This window comes from Dipodomys merriami, unplaced genomic scaffold (genome assembly GCF_024711535.1).
Source record: "Dipodomys merriami isolate MVZ:Mamm:240054 unplaced genomic scaffold, mDipMer1.0.p SCAF_42, whole genome shotgun sequence".
NCBI classification, from domain to species: Eukaryota; Metazoa; Chordata; class Mammalia; order Rodentia; family Heteromyidae; genus Dipodomys; species Dipodomys merriami.
In genome coordinates this window covers 3,391,316-3,409,393 of record NW_027205826.1, presented here as the reverse complement: position 1 = coordinate 3,409,393, position 18,078 = coordinate 3,391,316, and the positions used below count along the sequence as shown (strand labels likewise).

Genomic DNA, 18,078 nt, shown 5'->3' with positions numbered 1-18,078 from the left:
TTGAGCTGAAGAGCTGAGGGACAGCGCCCAGGCCCAGAGTTCAAGCCCCACGACCGGACTCCCCCCCAAAAAAAATACTGCACTAGGAAAATCAGTACTGGGAAGAGGAGGAGGACAGAGGGGGAGAGGAGAGAGTCCTCTTCTTTAAGGCATACTCAGCAGGGAATTGCAATGTGCTGTTACACGTAAGAATCTGCCGGGTGTGGTGGTACAGGCCTGTAATCCCAGCACTGAGGAGGCTAAGAGAGGAGGATCTGGAGTTTGAGGCCAGCCTGAACTACAAAGTGAGACGCTTTGGCTTTTGTTTTTAAACGTTATTCTTATTAAGATGTTGTACAGAGGTTTTCTTTTTCTTTGGAGGTAAGATGCTAACGTGGGAACTCAGCACCCGCAGGAAGCAAGGCGTGGGTCTTGAGGGTGGGTGAGGCGGTCTGTGGGGGAGGATGGGCAGGGGGAGAAAGCCTTGCGGGGTAGACGCTCAGTTCAGAGGGAACAGGGGTAGACGCTCAGTTCAGAGGGAACAGGAAGAGCCCAGCAAGGGGGAGCCCGGGGTCTGGGTAATTACTGTCTTCCTCATTTTCTAGCTGAGTGGTTATCTTAGAATCTGTAGCTGCTTAGTCATTCTTTGGTTAATGTTGTTGTGTAGAGAGACCGGCCCTCCAGGGGGCGCACAGGCGCCGTGGACTGATGCTTCCAGAAGGAATGGAAGCTTCTGTCCTAACTCTTCAGGTCGCTTCCTGGGAAAAGGCCACGGTCTCCAGAGACCAAAGCAGGCGATGCCAAGGCCCAGCCCCTGTTGAATTCCCCTGCCCCACACCCACAATGGGGCAGGTGTTCTACTACTTGAGTCACTCCCTCAGCCTTTGGCTTTTATTATTTTTCAGAAGCATAAGGCAGGCCTTATGCTTCCCACATAGCTGGGATTATAGTTACGAGTCACTGTGCTCGGTTTTGTGATTGCAAACTCCAGTGTCACTTGGATAGGTCACATCACCTGGTATTTGGTAAAGAAGATATTTAATTCATTTATTCATTCATTCATTTATAGACAGGGTCCCAGTGTGAAAGGACTGGCCTAAAACTGAAACCCCCACTGCCTCGCCTCTTACGGGCTGGGATTACAAGTGTAAGTATGATTAGATGAGATTAACGTTCATTCTAGTAGACTTTGAACAAAGAAGATTACCACCTATAATGTGGGTGGGTCTCATCAAATCAGTTAAAGGCCTATTAAGAGAAAACAGATCACCGAGGTCCCTGGATGAAGAGCGAATGCTCCCTCCAGACTGTCCGGACAGGGACAGCACCAGAGTCCTCCCTGAGTGTCCCCCCTGCCAGCGCACCCTGCAGCCGTACCTTCCCAGCCAGGATGCCCTGAACACCTGCCCCTTCTCTCTGGTGGCCTCCTCTTTTTCAGTCCCGAGTCTACCTGGGAGTCAGAGTCCAAGGGAGGAGGCCGAGAGACAAGAAAACCGCTCCTCCTCTTCCCTTGCCCGGTCTTCCCCTCCATCCTTTCTCTAGATGGAAGTAGCTCCCGGGTGTCCTGCTCAGTTCCTGAACAAGTCAAAGCTCTCTGGCTCTCCAAAAGTCATCTCCAAGCTAGTCCCTCCCCTCCCCCCCCCCCCGCCTCCACCCCCCTCCCCCCCAGCTAGCCTAGGCTACAGCTGATCTCTTCTGTTTGGGGGTGACCTCCCGGTCTCCCATCTGCCCCAGACAAAAGCAGCAGAAAGGGAGGCGTCCCTTCTCACCACCAGGCCCTCGGGCCCAGGAGGAGGGGGATGCACTGGCTCCTCCCCCCGGGCAGTAGAAGGCTGCCATTGGCTGCCAGCCCTGGAGCTCTGCTCGAAGAATCCACTCACATTGCAGGCGACCCAGAGACTTGAGATGACAGGCGTCCTCCACGGAGCCAGAGCCCCAGGGAGCAGCCGCGTCCTCTCCTTGTGTTCCCACTGTCATGGAGGCCTTGGGGGGAGTCCGGGCCCAGGGAGCCCGAGGGAGTCAGTCCCACAGCGCCTGGGTGTCCTGGCTTCAGGAGGGAGCCCTGAAGACTCTTCCAGAAGCCAGTCACAGCTCTGCCTAAAAATGGTTTGTCAGCTGGGCACCAGTGGCTCACGCCTGTCATCCTAGCTACTCAGGAGTCTGAGATCTGAGGATCATGGTTCAAAGCCAGCCTGGGCAGCAAAGGCCATGAGACTCTTATCTTCAATAAACCACCAGAAAACCAGAAGTGGTGCTGAGGCTCAAAGTGGTAGAGTGCTCGCCTTCAGCAAACGAGTTCAGGGACAGTGCCCAGGCCCTGAGTTCAAGCCCCACAACAGGAGGAGGAGGAAGAAGAAGAGAAGGAGAAGGAAGAGGAGGAGGAGGAGGGGAGGAGGAGGAGGAGGAGGTTGTGTCTTCTCCATGCTGGAGGGCACAGGTGGGCGTCAGGACCACTGGTTCTTATCTTGCTGGCTCTCCCTCCACTTCGAGCTCCTCTGAGGCCTGTTCACCCAGAGGACAGCACTGAGCATGCTCAGAAACAGGGGCACCTTCAGGAAGACCAGCAGCAGGAAGTGGACGCTGCTCAGTAGGGATCTGCAGGGGACAGAAGCCGGAAGTGAGCTGCCCCCTGGGGCAGAGGTCTTGGGTCTCCCTGTGCGCAGATCCTGGCATCCCTGGCCAGGTAGGAACAAACCTGGGAGCCCGGAAGCATGGGAGGGTCACAGTCAAGCTGTCTGCAGGCTAGACCTTAGGTGCTCCTGGTTCCTAGTACATTTGGCCTGACAGTCACCCCCTCTTTGTCTTCAGCAATTGCTCTGTCCATTGGGCTGGCCTGCAATGAGCCCCCTTCACCTATTCTTATTCAATGACGGTCATTTCTACCTTGGTTTGGGCCATGTTCTCCAGCCAGGTGGTCCCCCCCAGCCTCATAGCAGACCTGAAAGCTTCCCGGACACCTCACCCCAAAATGCTCTACCTCTGTTCCAACCCTCTCCCCCATGGATTGCCATCTGGTGCTGTGTGTGTGTGTGTGTGTGTGTGTGTGTGTGTGTGTGATCCCTGATCATAGGTGCTGTGTGTGTGTGTGTGTGTGTGTGTGTGTGTGTGTGTGTGTGATCCCTGATCATAGGTCTAACCAAAATGCTCTACCTCTGCTCCAACCCTCTCCCCCATGGATTGCCATCTGGTGGGGTGTGTGTGTGTGTGTGTGTGTGTGTGTGTGTGTGTGTGTGTGTGTGTGTGTGTGTGTGTGTGTGTGTGTGTGTGTGTGTGTGTGTGTGTGTGTGTGTGTGTGTGTGTGTGTGTGTGTGTGTGTGTGTGTGTGTGTGTGTGTGTGTGTGTGTGATCCCTGATCATAGGTCTAAAAGGCCCTGAACAGTACTGACTCTCCATCCGCCACCTTGCCATCATCCTGCATCTCCTTCTGGGTCATCTTGTTTTCTCCCTCTGCACAGCAGGAGGCCATGTTCAGCTCATGGTTAGATTTCAGAGAGCCAGTGCAGGTGCAGCTCTACATGCAGGCCGAGTCACGACGAGATTGCACATGTTCTTGGGAGGTGGAGGCCTGACAGGCCAGACATCTAATTCCCTAAACATCGCCCCGGGGACGCCCTTTCTCCGTGCTCTGCGTGCTCTGGGGCTGTCCTACTGAGCCGCTGCAGTCACTCCCCTTCTGTCTCCCAACAGCTAAACCCTGTCCACTGCCAAAGGTGGCGGACTTCAGCTGTGTCTGCTTCACTCAAGGCTGAGGGGTTCCAGGGAACAGTCAGACTGGAGAGGGAGCCAGCAAGACCCCGGAAGGAGCCTGAGAGACGTTTCTGCCTTGGTGAAGGGAAGCAGGGAAGGAGGTCTGGCTTGCATTGTGGCCGTGCTTGAATGAAGCAGGCTGAGGGTGGACGTCTAGCAGGCCAGCCCGCGGGTGCTGGTGGCATTTGAGCTGCAACTTTGGTCACCGTCCTGGGTGAGGTGCATCAGGTTGGAATGCTTCAGCCCTCAGCCAGGTTGGAAGAGTGAGAACTTCCCCACTGCCCCCAGCCCACTTCCCCACACCCTAGGCCCCGCGCGGGAAGTGGGAGGGGAGGCCTGGGACATTGACACTTGGTCCTTGGCTGGAATGGGTGGAAGAGCAGATCTCAATCCTCCACAGGCAAACCCTGAAGCTCTGCCCTGCCCCCTAGAGGCCATAGGAGACAGACCACAGGTGGTACTCAGTGTCCTCTCCAGCTACCTAACTAAAGACCCTGTCCCCTGTCTGTGTGTAGTCAAAGCTGGCCACTGCCCTGAGGATGCATCTAAGGGGTCTGTGGGGGCCCCAGTCTGAGGACACCCACAAGACAAAGCTACAGCTTTAGCCGATGAAATGACAAGATGCTCAAGGAGATTGGGTATTTGGAGAAATGACATGCCCCCCCACTCCCCCTGCCCCCCCCCCGCTCCCCCTTGTCCCTCCCACCCCCGGGTCGTGGGGCTTGAACTCTTGGCCTGGGTGCTGTCCCTCAGTTCTTCAGCTCAAGGCAAGCTTTCTACCACCTGAGCCACAGCGCCACTTCCGGTTTTCTAGTGGTTCATTGGAGATAAGAGTCTCATAGACTTTCCTGCCCAGTCTGGCATTGAACCGTGATCCTCAGATCTCAGCCTCCTGAGTAGCTAGGATTACAGGCGTGAGCCACTGGTGCCCAGCTGATATACACTTTTGAAGTATAAGTATGTCCCAGGAAATGCTTGGGATATTAAAAAAAAAAAAAAGATTTGTTGTTTATCTGAATTCCAGGATTCCTGGGTGCCCTGTGTTTCTCTGACAACTCACCCAGATGCCAGTGGGAAAGGGCTGCAGGACCCCGCTGACTTACCGGGCGTCGGGGCCGCTGCCAGTCACTGGTTGGTCACCGTTGGTTGTCTTAAGGCTTGAAGGCGTGGACGACAGATGGATTACCGTGGTTGTCATGACCGTGTTCAAGTGTTCTGAGGCTAAACAGACAGAGCAGAACACAGTTCATTCCATGGACAGCCCAGTTTTGGGTATAGCCTAAAGGCATGTTTAGTGCTATAAATTTTCCTCTAGTTACTGTGTTAACAGCATCCCACAGCTTTGGTACTGTAACAAATGTTGCTGTAAATCAGTTTGATATGATAGCCAAGACAAACTGGTGATCAGCTAAAGTATTTCACTAGTTCTTTTCCAAAGAAAAATGAATTAGCTGGGCAATGATGTCTCATGCTTATAGTCCTGGCTACTCAGGAGGCTGAGATCTGAGGATCATGATTCAAAGCCAGCCCAAGTAGGAAAGTCTGTGAGATTTTTAGCTACAATGAAGCCAGAAGTGGAGCCGTGGCTCAAGTGGTAAAATGTTAGCCTTAAGTAAAAAAAAAAAAAAAAAAAGCTAAGGGACAGCACCCTGGCTCTGGGTTCAAGCCCCAGGAGTGGTGTACACACAAAAAGAATTTCTGAGGGGTAAATTAAAGAGACAATTCACAATAATCCATTTAGCCCTGTGTACCCATACCCAACACGTTCACCGGTATGTGTGAGGCCTTCAGGCCCGGTTCACTCTTTTCTGGATCTCTGTCTTGGTGGAGGCTAGCTCCCAGCACCTGTTCTGTCCCCTCTCAGCCTCTGAGAAGCCCAGGGGTCATGGTACCCTGGTCATACATTGTAATTCTAACTCTTATGTCTCACAACACAATTATATCTGGATAGGGAATTAATGAGACAATTATGTTAATATCTTTCGAGAGAGTCTAATGCAATCTGGCTGGGTCCCTTACTAGAAGTTTGGACACATGCAAAGATCTCAAGGAGCACAGAGGCATGGCCATGGAAGAGTATGTATTGGGGGGCTGGATGGCCTATCTATTGGTGAGAATGGGTTATTGAAATCTCTTACTATCATTGTGCATGGTTCTATGCATGTTTTTAAGCCCAGTAAAAAAGCTTCCTTATAGCTGGGCATTGGTGGCTCACACCTGAAATCCTAGCTATTTAGGAGGCTGAGATCTAAGGATTGAGGTTCAAAGCCAGCCCAGGCAGAAAAGCCCGTGAGACTCTCATCTCCAATAAACCACCAGAAAACCAGAAGTGGTGCTGTGGCTTAAGTGGTAGTGCACTCACCTTAGGCTGAAGAGCTCAGAGACAGCACCCAAGCCCAGAATCCAATCTTCATGACCTATGGGGCGGCGGGTGGGGGAAGCTTCCTTGAATACTTTTATTTAGTCTCTAGACTGTACAAAGCTTTTTTTTTTTTTGCAAAAAAGAAAACCATAGTTGAGTACACTGATATTCGTTGCATATATGTTAAGAATTGCTGTATCATCGGGCTAGAGAGTTCCCTTTATCAATGTATAGTGACTTTCCTTACCTTTTCTAATTTTTATTCTGCCTATTTTATTTGGGGGGTCCGGTCGTGGGGCCTGAACTCTGGGCCTGGGCGCTGTCCCTCAGCTCTTCAGCTCAAGGCTAGCGCTCTACCACTTGAGCCACAGTGCCACTTCCGGCTTTTTTTTCTTTTTGCTTATGTGGTGCTGGGGAATCGAACCCAGGGCTTCATACATGCAAGGCAAGGGCTCTACCACTGAGCCACCTTCCCAGCCCCTCTGCCTACTTTATTAGATATGAGAATAGCTACTTCTGGTTACTTCATGATCCATTTGCTTGCAAGATTTTTTTTTTTTTTGCCAACCTTTCTGTTTAAGCAAGCATTTTGTTTTGTTTTGTTTTGTTGTTGTCCAATAGATGTGTTTTTTGTAGACAAGAGCTGGTCAGATCTTGCTTTTAGATTTAACTCATCCTTCCATGCTTTTTGTTTGAAGAACTGAATGTGAAAATTAAAAGGAATGTAGCAATGCCGGGCTTCCCCCCCCCCTTCTTCTTCCAATTTTAGTGTTAGGTTCTTTTCTCCTTCTCCTGTGTTCATCTACTTTTCTGGTAGGATTTTCCTCCCCCAGTTTTTCAAGTTTATGTTAATGTTCTCTTCTGTGTACAGGATGTCTTTCTGTATCTTCTGGAGTGCTACTTCAGTGATGATAAATTATTTTAGTTGTTTTTCTTTATCATAGAATGTTTTTATTTGTTCTGCTGGATGAGGATGAGTATTGAGTGGGCAGTTGATAACTTTTAACAAAATACCTAATTTCCATCCCTTTCTTTTAAGGTGTTTATTGAGAAATTTGGTGTTATTCAGAAGAATGCCAAATTGTAAGTGACATGCTTTACTTTCTGGCAGTTTTCAGTATGTTTATTCTCTGTACTTACATATCATGGAGGGATATTTTCCTGCTCCAGTCTGCTGGGTTTTCTAAAAACCTCCTGTACAAGGATGGGCTCCTCTTTTTCAATTTTAGGAATGTTTTTGGCTAGTTCTCTGTTGACTATGTTTCCTGTGCCTTTAGTTATCTCCTCTTCACTCCATTATTCCCATGTTTAGTCTATTAAACAGTCTTGGAGTTCTTGCAAAATCAATTCATATTTCCTTGATCTTTATTCCATATTTATTCTGTTCTTTCTACTATATAACTACTCCATCTTCAAGCCCAGAAATTCTGTCTTCCTTTTCATCTACTTTCTTGGAGAATTTCCTTATCTTTCATCTCCAGGCTTAAATTTGACAGAATTTCTATCTCTTTCTTGAAACCTTTTTTCATGTCTTGCACTAACTTCCCTGCTTCATTAATAGGTTTATCTAAGTCTCTTTTTTTTTGGTCGGTTGTGGGGCCTGAACTCTGGGCCTGGGCGCTGTCCCTGCGCTCTTCAGCTCAAGGCTAGCGCTCTACCACTTGAGCCACAGCGCCACTTCCGGCTTTTTCTGCTTATGTGGTGCTGAGGAATGGAACTCAGGGCCTCATGCATGCAAGGCAAGCACTCTACCACTGAGCCACCCTCCAGCCCCTCTATGGCTTCTTTAGTGTCTTTTGGCTGTTATTCTCTTTGTGCTCCTTAGCTGTTTATCTTCACTTGATATTCATTTGGCGTTTTACCTGCCTATTTGAATTCATTTATTTGTTTGTAAATGCAATTTGTTGATTTCATTAAACATTCTTATCATTCCTTTGGGTTTCGCATATGGAGTTTCTTCCATTTCACTGTCATTCTGATCCCTTGTTGTTGTTCACTTGTTGATTTTGGAGATGTTGTTTTCTCATATTGCAGTGTTGGAATTGACTCTATTCAACACAAAGTGTGGGGTTTTTTTGTCATCTAGAGTCTTCAGGTAACGGCTGGGGTGTGATGTGCCATGTCTGACATGGAGACAGCTCAGCTTTAATATATTTGCCAATTTAAGACCTAATTACCTATTTACAAACAGTAGAGTACAATTGGTCACACCTATTCGTATTATATACACAGGGGCTAGGGTTCTTGTATGGTGCTGTAGGGGACAAGAAGAAAAAGAGTAGTAGTGGATGTTGCGGTTAGAACTTGGGTGTGAATAGTAGGGAAGGAAAGGAAGAGACATGGAATGCTGAAGACAGAGAAGGCCAGTGGCGCGTGGTAACTGTGGCACCAACACACCCATGCGAAGATGCACAGCTCAGCTGTGGAGAAGCGTGGTAACATCGGGGGAGGACAGAGATCGGAAGGGGTGACACAATACAGGTGTAGGGGAGGTGGAATCTGCTACTGGTGAAAGAAAAGAGAGAGAGAGAAAAGAAGAAAAGCAGTCAGATGTTCTTCCCTGTGGAGGGTAAGAGTGGCCACCAGCTGGGCTCCGTCGGCTGACTGCCTGTGCTCTCCCAGCCCCAGTTCCTGCTGAGGAGCCTGGCTGGAGCACAGACGCACAGAGCCAGCGTTCTGTCTCCCCTAAAACGCGCACAGCACGCTGTGTGTCCCAGCAGTGTCCTTGAGATGACAGAAAAGACCAATGCTGCTCTGGTCAGTCACCTGCTGCTGGGTTTTCCCATAGGTGACAGGACATTCCCATGGATCTTGGGGTTGGTCCTCTTAGGGACAACGTACATTAAGTTATAAGGAAGTTCCAACTGAGCCCTGTTTGTTTCCGGCTCAAGGCTTTGGCTGTGGCTGTGGAGAGTCACCGATGAGCGACAGCCTCTTCGGGGTAGGCGCGTGGCACTTCGAGAGCCTTCCCAGTCACACCACTGGGTTAGCCTGGGATTCCCAGGGGTGACATGTTAGAAATGCTCAGTAGTACTCCTACCAGATGCAATGGGGAGAAGGTTGATTCCCCACTGCTGCTCCCTCACCCACAAACAAGGAGCACAGTGCTCTTCTCTGCCTCTTGCTTAGGTTCCTCTCACGGGGTTGCATGTGCAAGTCTTGCTTGTGAGTGGGGACTGCACAGCAGCTACAGGTGCCCCCTGCTGGGCCTGCCTTACCCCACACAGAGGACATTCCTGCTCTGTTCTTCATTGTTGCCTTTTCTCCAAGCCAGGCTTGCTGTTCTCCATATAGTTACACTCTTCTACCACTGTGGTGTGGGTTCATTTGGTTCAGTGTGGTGTGGTGTGGTTTGGTTTGGTGTGATTTGCTGTGGTGTGGTTTGGTGTGGTATGGTTAGTTTGGTGTGGTGTGGTGTGGTTTGGTGTGGTTTGGAGGGAGGGTCTTGCCAGAAGGGAAATGAAGAAAGAAAAAGAGAAAAACAGAAAACAATGCATCTAAAAAAAAAAAAATGAAAACAAGAAAGATCCAGGAGAAAGTTTCCATGCAACTTAGTAAAGTTGTTTCCTTCCTTCCTTCCTTCCCTTCCTATGCCTCCAAGCACCCCTTCTTCTTCTTCTTCTCTCTCTTTTTTTTTTTTTTTTGTCGGTCGTGGGGCTGGAACTCGGCCTGGGCGCTGTCCCTCAGCTCTTCAGCTCAAGGCTAGCGCTCTACCACTTGAGCCACAGTGCCACTTCCAGTTTTCTGGTGGTTCATTGGAGATAAGAGTCTCATGGAGTTTCCTGCCTGGCTTGGCTTTGAACCATGATCCTCAGATCTTCGCCTCCTGGGTAGCTAGGATGACAGCTGTGAGTCATGGGCGCCTGGCCTCCTTTCTTCTTTTAGTTAGTGGTTTGGGATTCAGTAACTTTAGTTTCTAATACTCTCTATTTGCCTATACTTTTCTGGGCATCCTCACCTAAACTGACACTTCCCTTAATCAACTTATCTCCACTTGGTCTATGAAGATTCACGGAAGGTAGTGGTCTGGAACCTGCCATTTGCTTACACAGCCTGGGCAGCACTGAAAGCTATTAGCAAAGACTGGGGTCTCTGGGAACCAGTGAAGGGGGTCTCCTTGGTCCATGGGCGGGGGACCATCACCCTCTCCTCTATGGCATTAGACTCAGGCCTGGGCTTTGAAGAGGAAGGTGGGAGGCCACCCTGGAGAAGGCTCTGGGTGGTGAGGGAGGGTGGTTTAAGAGAAGCCCTGCCCCTCCCGAACCCACGTGGTCAGCCCAGCTCCCCTGAGTCCTCAGGACTCAACCCCCTCCCTGAAGGGTCATGCTGAGGGACAGCTAATTCCCATGAGTGGTATCTCAGGGACAAATCTTACCTGGGTGGATTTTCACTTGAACTTCGACCCTAAGATCCATTCCAGATCTCTCAATTCCACACCAATACACATCTGCGTCACTCATCCTGAGATCCTCCATGGTCACCACGATTGTAAAGTTTGTCTGGTCATCCGTGATGGACACACGGCCCCTCTTCACCTTCTGCTCTTCTGCACTGGTCTGAACAAGGATCTTGCAGCTGCTCCAGCCTGCTCCTTGACACCACCACTTGTTGTAGGTCTTCCACGACGAAGCATATGGACACTGCACGGTCAGGGAGCCCTGCTCTGGGCCACTCACTGTCCTTGGTCCAGTGATATCAGTTTCTGCAGAGCAGCAGCCTGGAACACACCAGTCCATACACCTGTCAGCCCCCACCCTGACAACCTGCACCCCCACGCCATGACAATCCTGCTGTCCTTCAACCTTCCACTGGCCTTCCTTCCCCTCCTCCTCTCCTTCCTTCCATCCCCTCATTCCTCTTCCCTCTTCCTCCTCCTGTCTGCTCCCCACCCTCCTCCTCCCTGTTCCTCCCCCTATTCCCTTCTCCCCTTCCTTCTCTGTCCTCCTCGATGCTCCTCCCCCTCCTCTCCTCCTTCTCCTCGCCCCTCTGCATCCTCTCTTTCTTCCTCTCCTCCCCTTCCTTTTCCCATCCTTCCCTTCCTCTCCCTCCCTCCACCCCTATGGGGCCTGTCTCTCTCCTATGCAAACCTAGTCTGCTCTGACCACATGCTGGAAGGTTCCATGCCATGGACTGACACCAACGGGTCTCCTTGTGCTGTGGCCCCTCCACGCAGGCCCCATCTTCTCCATGAATTGTTCTCAAATTCCCAGTAAGAGCTAACTTTTGTTTTTTTTGGAGGGAGGGCAATGAAAGGGGAACACAAAAAAAAGGAGGAAAGATCCGGGCACCGGTGGCTCACCCCTGTCATCCTAGCTACTCAGGAGGCTGAGATCTGAGGATCGCGGTTCCAAGCCAGCCCTGGCTGGAAAGCCTGAGAAATTCTTATCTCCAATGAACCATCAAACACACTGGAAGCTCAGCTGTGTTTCAGTGGTAGAGAGCTAGGCTTCAGCAAAAAAGCTCAGCCCCCAGGCCCTGTTTAAGCCCCAGGACTGGCACCAAAAAAAGTGGAGGGAAGAAGATTGAGAAAACATAGTCAGTAATCAATGTACACTATGAAAATTGAACTGTGGAACTTGAGGTTGGGGATGAGAGGGGGAAGCCGTGCAAAACAATGGAAGGAGTGCCGCCGATGGACGCGCATCGTCCTCACCACCTGCCGTGTGCAACGGAAACCAGCTGAGCCAGCGCGAAGCCTTCAGCTCACACCCTGGTACTGCGAAAAACTGATTTTTAAAAAATGTCTTTATTCATTGGTTCATGAATCATATAGAATAGTCAGGGTAAAGAAACCGGCCTCTACAAGGTGGTGTTTCCATTTAGTTTTGGTTTTAGTTTGTTTTTGCAAGACCTGCCAGAGCGCATGCCAGGTGGTTGAACCTAACTGCTGCTGAATGACTGCGAACGCAGCCCCTTAGCCAGCTTCCTGGGACAGGCTGCCTCTGTCTCCTGCCCAGCCTCTGCCACTGGAGCCCCACTTACCTGGGAGGAGGAGGAGGAGGAGGAGGAGCAGAGCAGGGCACAGCCACGTGGTTCCATCTCCTGTCTCCATGGTGACAGGTGCCCAGCACCCTTCAAGGCCTCGACCCCTGGGCTGTGGAGAAAATGGCAGAAGCTGTCTGAATCCCCCCCAGGGGTCTCCCTCAGTTATTTCCACCCTGTCACATCTGAGGAGAAAGGAGATGCCCTTTTCTAGAAGACAAGTCCATGGCATGGAACCTTCTGGCATGTGGTCAGAGCAGACTAGGTTTGCACAGGAGAGAGACAGGCCCCATAGGGGTGGTGGGAGGGAGAGGAAGGGAAGGATGGGAAAAGGAAGGGAGGAGAGGGAGAAAGAGAGGATGCAGAGGGGCGAGGAGAAGGAGGAGAGGAGGGGGAGGAGCAGGGAGGAGGAGGGAGAAGGAAGGGGAGAAGGGAACAAGGAGGAGGAGGGTGGGGAGCAGAGAGGAGGAGGGGGAGGGAAGAGGAATGATGGGATGGATGGAAGGAGGGGAGTAGGGGAAGTAAGGGGAGAAGGGAGAAGGGAGGGGAGGAGGGAGAGGAGGAAGAGGAGCAGCAGGAGGAGAACAGGAAGGAAGGAGGAGGGAGGGGAGGAGACTGGAACAGAGAGCAGGAGGTAGAGGACAGGATGGGGACCATAAGGAGGAGAAAGACAAACCCAAGAACTGAGGAGCCTGGGGCCCGCTGCCCGGGTGGGACTCAGGCCATGGGTCTGGAAGAAGAGCCTCCCTGATGGAGGGCCGGTTTCACTGGCTTGGCACTCAGGGCGCATGCCCAGTCCCTCTGGAGAAGCCAGACTCCTGCCTCCTGACCTCAGGCCAGGTGCCGCACCCCACCACCGCAGCTGGTCTCAAATCACCCCTTCCACCAGCGCCCTGGGGCCAGAGCCTCCCCGGGGGCTCCTCCCCTGAGAGCCTGAGGAAGGGGAAGTTGCTCAATTTGGGAAGACCCTGCCCCCATGTGCCTCTCACCCCTCATTGGTCACCAGTCTGCAAGGAAAGGGTTTATGCTAATGACCCAGAGTGATGCTGGCCTGTCTTTCCACTTCCTGCACAGGTCTCTTTCCTCTTTTTCTGGGTCACATGATCCCTCCACTTATTTCCTGAATCTGCTCTTTTTCTCTTATGGGGCTTGAACTCAGGGTCCAGATGCTGTCCCTGAGCTTTTTCCTCAAGGCTAGTGCTCTACCACTTTGAGCCACAACTCCACTTTGTTTTGGTTTTGGTTTTGGTTGTGTGTGTGTGTGGTTTTGTGTGTGTGTGTGGTTTTGTGTGTGTGTGTGTGTGTGTGTGTGGTTTTGTGTGTGTGTGTGTGTGTGTGTGTGTGTGTGTGTGTGTGTGTGTTGCTGGTTAACTGGAGGTAAGAGTCTCATGGACTTTTCCTTTTTTCTTTCTTTCTTTTTTTGTTTTTGGCCTAGGCTGGCTCCAAACTTTGATCCTCAGATCTCAGCCTCCAGAGTAGCTAGGATGCAGGCGAGAGCCACCAGCACCTGGCCAGAACAACACAATTGTTAAGCCCTGCAGCTCTGGAGCTAAGTGTGCTGTGAGCGTCCAGGCTGCTCCTCCTGCAGTGTCAGGAGTGGTCTGTTCCCTCGCCTCTTCCAGCTTCTAGAGGCTGCCGTGGTGTTTGGCTTGTGGCCTCTTCCATCTCCCAGGGCAGCAAGGGTCTTTCCCCTCTCTCATCACTCTGCCTCTGGCATTCCTGCTCTGTCTGGCATTCATCTGCAGGTCCCTGTGAGGACTCAGGTACCACCTTAGCCTCCCTGGGTCAGCTGACAGGTGATTTAAATCCATCTGCTGTGCTAACCCTTCCTTGCCACTGGGCATAACATGCTCACAGTTTTTGTTTTGTTGTTGTTTTGGCAGTCCTGGAGCTTGAACTCAGGGCCTGGGCACTGTCCTTAAGTTACTTTTTGCTCAAGGCTAGCACTCTACCACTTGAACCACAGCGCCACTTCTACCTTTTTCTGTGTATGTGTTACTGAGGAATGGAACCAGAGCTTCACGCGTGCTAGGCAAGCGCTCCACCACTGAGCTGTAGTGTCAGTCCCACATTCACAGGTTTTGAGCATCACAGTCTCTTTAGGGGAGTCCTCATTGGGCCTGCTGCAGTCCCAGGTAGAGGTGTGATTTTCACTTTGAAGAGGCTGCAGGTGGCTGCACCTTGGCTGAGTAAAACACCATGATGTGGAGAACACAGGCGAAAAGTCTCTGTGAGACTCCTATCTGCAGTTAGCCACCAGAAAACTGGAAATGGAGCTGAGGCTCAAAGTGCTAGAGCGCTAGCCTTGAGCAGAAGAGGTCAGGGACAGTGCCCATGTCCCGAGTCCAAGAGCCACAACCGACAAAAAACAAAAAAAAGGCAAAGTAGTCTGGGGCTACCTTTAGGAGGGGCTACTCTTCAATAGACATTTGTGCTGGGTGCTGGCTACTCACGCCTGTAATTCTAGCTACACCGGAGGCTGAGATCTGAGGATCATCGTTCAAAGCCAGCTGGGCAGGAAAGTCCATGAGACTCTTATCTCCCATTAACAAGCAAAAGGAAAAAACCTGGAAATGGATCTGTGGCTTAAGTGGTAGAGCACCTGTCTTGAGCAAAAAAGCTAATGAATAGTGCCTAGGACTTGAGTTCAAGCCTCAGTACTGGCATGCAAACACACACACACACACACACACACACACACACACACCTCGACATTTAAAAACTTCCAGACCTAGCCTAATCCCCATCCCCCTAACTTTTGCAGAAAACTCAGAAAATTCTTGACTTTTAGATAGAGTTCACTAAGCTTCACAGAGCACAGCTCTGCTAACTCTAAGCTACCACAATGCCTGAGAGGTGTGAAAGACATTGATCCACCCCCACCCTCACCCATACCCCGCCTGGGCACCCACCCGAGAGCTCCATCAATACCTTGACACAGGTACATTTCATTCTGTGAGGACAAAAGTTCACTTAGCCTCTTGATGCCGGAGCAAAAGGCAGTCTGTGTCCCGGGGACATGGTTTGTTCCGAGATGGCTCAGAATAAACCATTTTTCCTATTTCCTGAGAGCAGGGGTATTGCTTGCTGTCCATTCGTGGCTCCAGCCTTCCTCCTCACAGTGCTAGGGAGAGGCTGGCAGGGGAATGGGAGCTGGCCCCCTGCTTTCAACACAATGGAGAGGCGCAGATGCCAACATGAGGCCCACCTGCCTCAAAGACCTCGGAAGAGCCAGCGCTGGTGCCTCACACCTGTCATCCGAGCTCTCAGGAGGCTATGATCTGAGGATCGGGGTTCACAGCCAGCCCGGGCAGGGAAAGTCCCTGAGACTCTTATCTCCAATGAACCACCAGAAAACCGGAAGTGGTGTTGTGGCTCAAGTGGTATGAACTGATGAACTCAGGGACAGCGTCCAGGCCCAGAGTTCAAGCCCCACGACCGACAAAAAAGAAAAAAAAAAAAAAAAGACCTCCGAAGAGAAATTACCGAGGTGCACGGACTTGCTGCCCCAGGCTAGCCCGTCACCCTGGGGTGCCCTGGGGATCCCTCCACACGTAGGGCCATGATAGTTCTCTCCCAGGAGCCTGTCTCTGCATCCTCCTATTGGCACACTTCCCCCCACCCCTGCCACCGCCCCCCGACACCCCTGCCCTGCAGACAGCGGCGTGTTCAGTCCTGATGGGGTGAGGCGCTGGGGGCCACTACACCCTGGCCTTCGTCTTGGTCACGGGGTCGGATCCAGGACTTGAGTGAGTGTGGAGAAGGACCAGAGGGAGCTTGAGCGAGGCTCGGGGCGCCGCAGGGCGTGGGGCTGCTGAGGAGCGCGCAGAGACTCCCAGGGTAGTTTTAGGATGTGCACTACTGCGTCTCGCCCTCTCAGATCCGCACCAGTGCTTCAGATCCTGGGCTGGAGGCTGTTCAAGGAGAAAGCGAGGGTGGAGGGGGTAAGGAGAGGGGGCAGGGGAGGGGGGGTCCCAGGCATGGCGTGCAGGGAAGGGATGAGGCTAGGATGGAAGAGGGGATCAGACTGATCATGAGCCCCCCCACCACCAGAGGAGAAAACTAACCAAGGATCCAATGGCCTTGCAGACAACATGTTAGACCTAAGTGAGAGATCCAATCACTGGTGGTCAGATCAGGAGGGGGCACCTGGCCCCAGAAGACACCACCACAATAGACAAGTTGGCGGTATCAGAGGAGGCGCCCTCTGTTTCAAAGATGGAAAAAAACCAAACCTCTTCATTAATTTTCACGTTAATGAAGCTAATATCCGATCTGTCCTTAAAAGGTGGATGGAATTGATAAAGGACGGTTCCAGCTGGAGAGGCCGCAGAGGCCGGCGAGGATGGAGAGAGCAAAGCCCTCAGGCTCAGCTGGAATTGGGGCGAGGTGCAGGGAATTGTGGGAAAGGGGACCAACCAAAATTCAGGTGGGCCACAGCGGCCAGGGGAGGGCCCAGGGAAGGCCCCGCCTTGAGCAGCTCCGTGAAGGCCCTGGAATTCCGTGGACTTCTCTGGCCAGGGTCCAGGTTCACCTGTCACAGAGGTTCCTGGGGGGCACAGGGCGAGGGGCAGTGGAAGGTTCTGGAGCTATCCTCTGGAAGCTTCTTTCTAGACATTGCTCTCCCACCCCTCCAATATTGTTGTCTTTTTTTTGGTGTGTTAGGGGGAAAGGGGGTCTGTCATGGGGCTTGAACTCAGGCCTGGGCACTGCCTCTCAGCTCTTCAGCTCAAGGCGAGCGCTCTACCACTTGAGCCCACAGCACCATTTCTGGTTTTCTGGTGCTTTATTGGAGATAAGAGTCTCAGGGACTTTCCTGCATAGGCTGGCTTTGAACCACGATCCTCAAATCTCAGCTTCCTGAATAGCTAGGATTACAGGCGTGAGCGACTGGCCCCCAGCTTCAAATCATTTTCTGAAGTATTATATCATTTTGTTTCTAGATCTATGCCATTGTTTGATGTCAAGTATCTTTCCCCCAAAAATCGAACGGTTGAGAGGTGATTGGACCATGGGGCTCTGCCTTCATCATGGAATTCTGAATTCAGAATTTGGTGGCATTATTGGGAAGTGGAGGGAGCTTCAGAGGTGAGGACTGGTTTTAGGAAATAGATCATGATTTCCCAGGGAGCATCCTTAGGAGTTATAATTGTCCCGCATTGCTCTCTCTCTCTCTCTCTCTCTCTCTCTCTCTCTCTCTCTCAACTCCACTTTTAGAGACATCAGGTTGTCCATACTGACATAAAACAACAATTTTGATGTGAAGGAAAGAAGAAAACAGTTTATTCTGAATCAAAGGAGAGTGACAGTAGCCAAGAACACAGATGCCGGTTGACCTGAATGAGGGGGAAGAGGTTGCATGGACTCCTGCAGACACAGAAAAAATCTGTCCTCCATCAACTCCGCTTTGCCAGGTGCACTGGGGGTGTGAGGCAGGGGCTGCAGCCGTGTGGAAGAACTTTTTCTGTGGGTTTCAGACGCGTGCATCTGGCTTTTAGTCACTGAGATGGGTTCTTAATTTTTGCACTGATTGACCTGGAACCATGATCCTCTCAATCTCTGCCTCCTGAGTTGCTGAGATTACAGGTGTGAGCTACTGTACTCAACAGCACTTTTCTTTCTTCATTGCATTCCTCAATAAGAATGTATTTGTACCATTTGCTTATTCACTTATCAGCTAGGGACAGGTGCTAGCTTAGTGTTTTGTTCTGAGACAGAGTTAGTGTTTCCATTAGCACAGGATAGCCCCAAACTCATAATCTTCATACCTCAGCCTCCTGAGTTCTGAGACTAGAGGTATATATCACCACATCCAGTGTTGGTTCACTTTTTAGAGTCGAGGGGGGCGGGGCGGCGGTGTATTGGGGATCAAATCAGGGTGAACTCAGGCTTTGTAGGCAAGTGTTCTACCACTTGAGCCATGTTCACATCCCTTTTGTTTTTTAGTCTTTTTAAGGTAAGGTCTGCATTAGTCTAATTGCTAGCCAAAATACCTGACAGAAACAACT

At 51.2% G+C, this 18,078-nt stretch overlaps 1 protein-coding gene across 1 annotated transcript in view; it reads right to left on the bottom strand.

The window, feature by feature from the left end:
• Positions 1-1,670: 1,670 nt before the first annotated feature.
• Positions 1,671-18,078, bottom strand: part of LOC138807267 (polymeric immunoglobulin receptor-like) — a 28,087-nt gene continuing 11,679 nt past the window's right edge. The window contains exons 5-10 of the mRNA XM_069992828.1: positions 13,074-13,077; positions 12,747-12,932; positions 12,071-12,182; positions 10,464-10,805; positions 4,830-4,947; positions 1,671-2,574 (exon numbers count right to left, since the gene is read on the bottom strand). Of these exons, the coding sequence (XP_069848929.1) occupies positions 2,424-2,574; positions 4,830-4,947; positions 10,464-10,805; positions 12,071-12,182; positions 12,747-12,932; positions 13,074-13,077 (913 nt within the window). The 3' untranslated portion in view covers positions 1,671-2,423. The remainder of the gene's footprint in view (positions 2,575-4,829; positions 4,948-10,463; positions 10,806-12,070; positions 12,183-12,746; positions 12,933-13,073; positions 13,078-18,078) is intronic.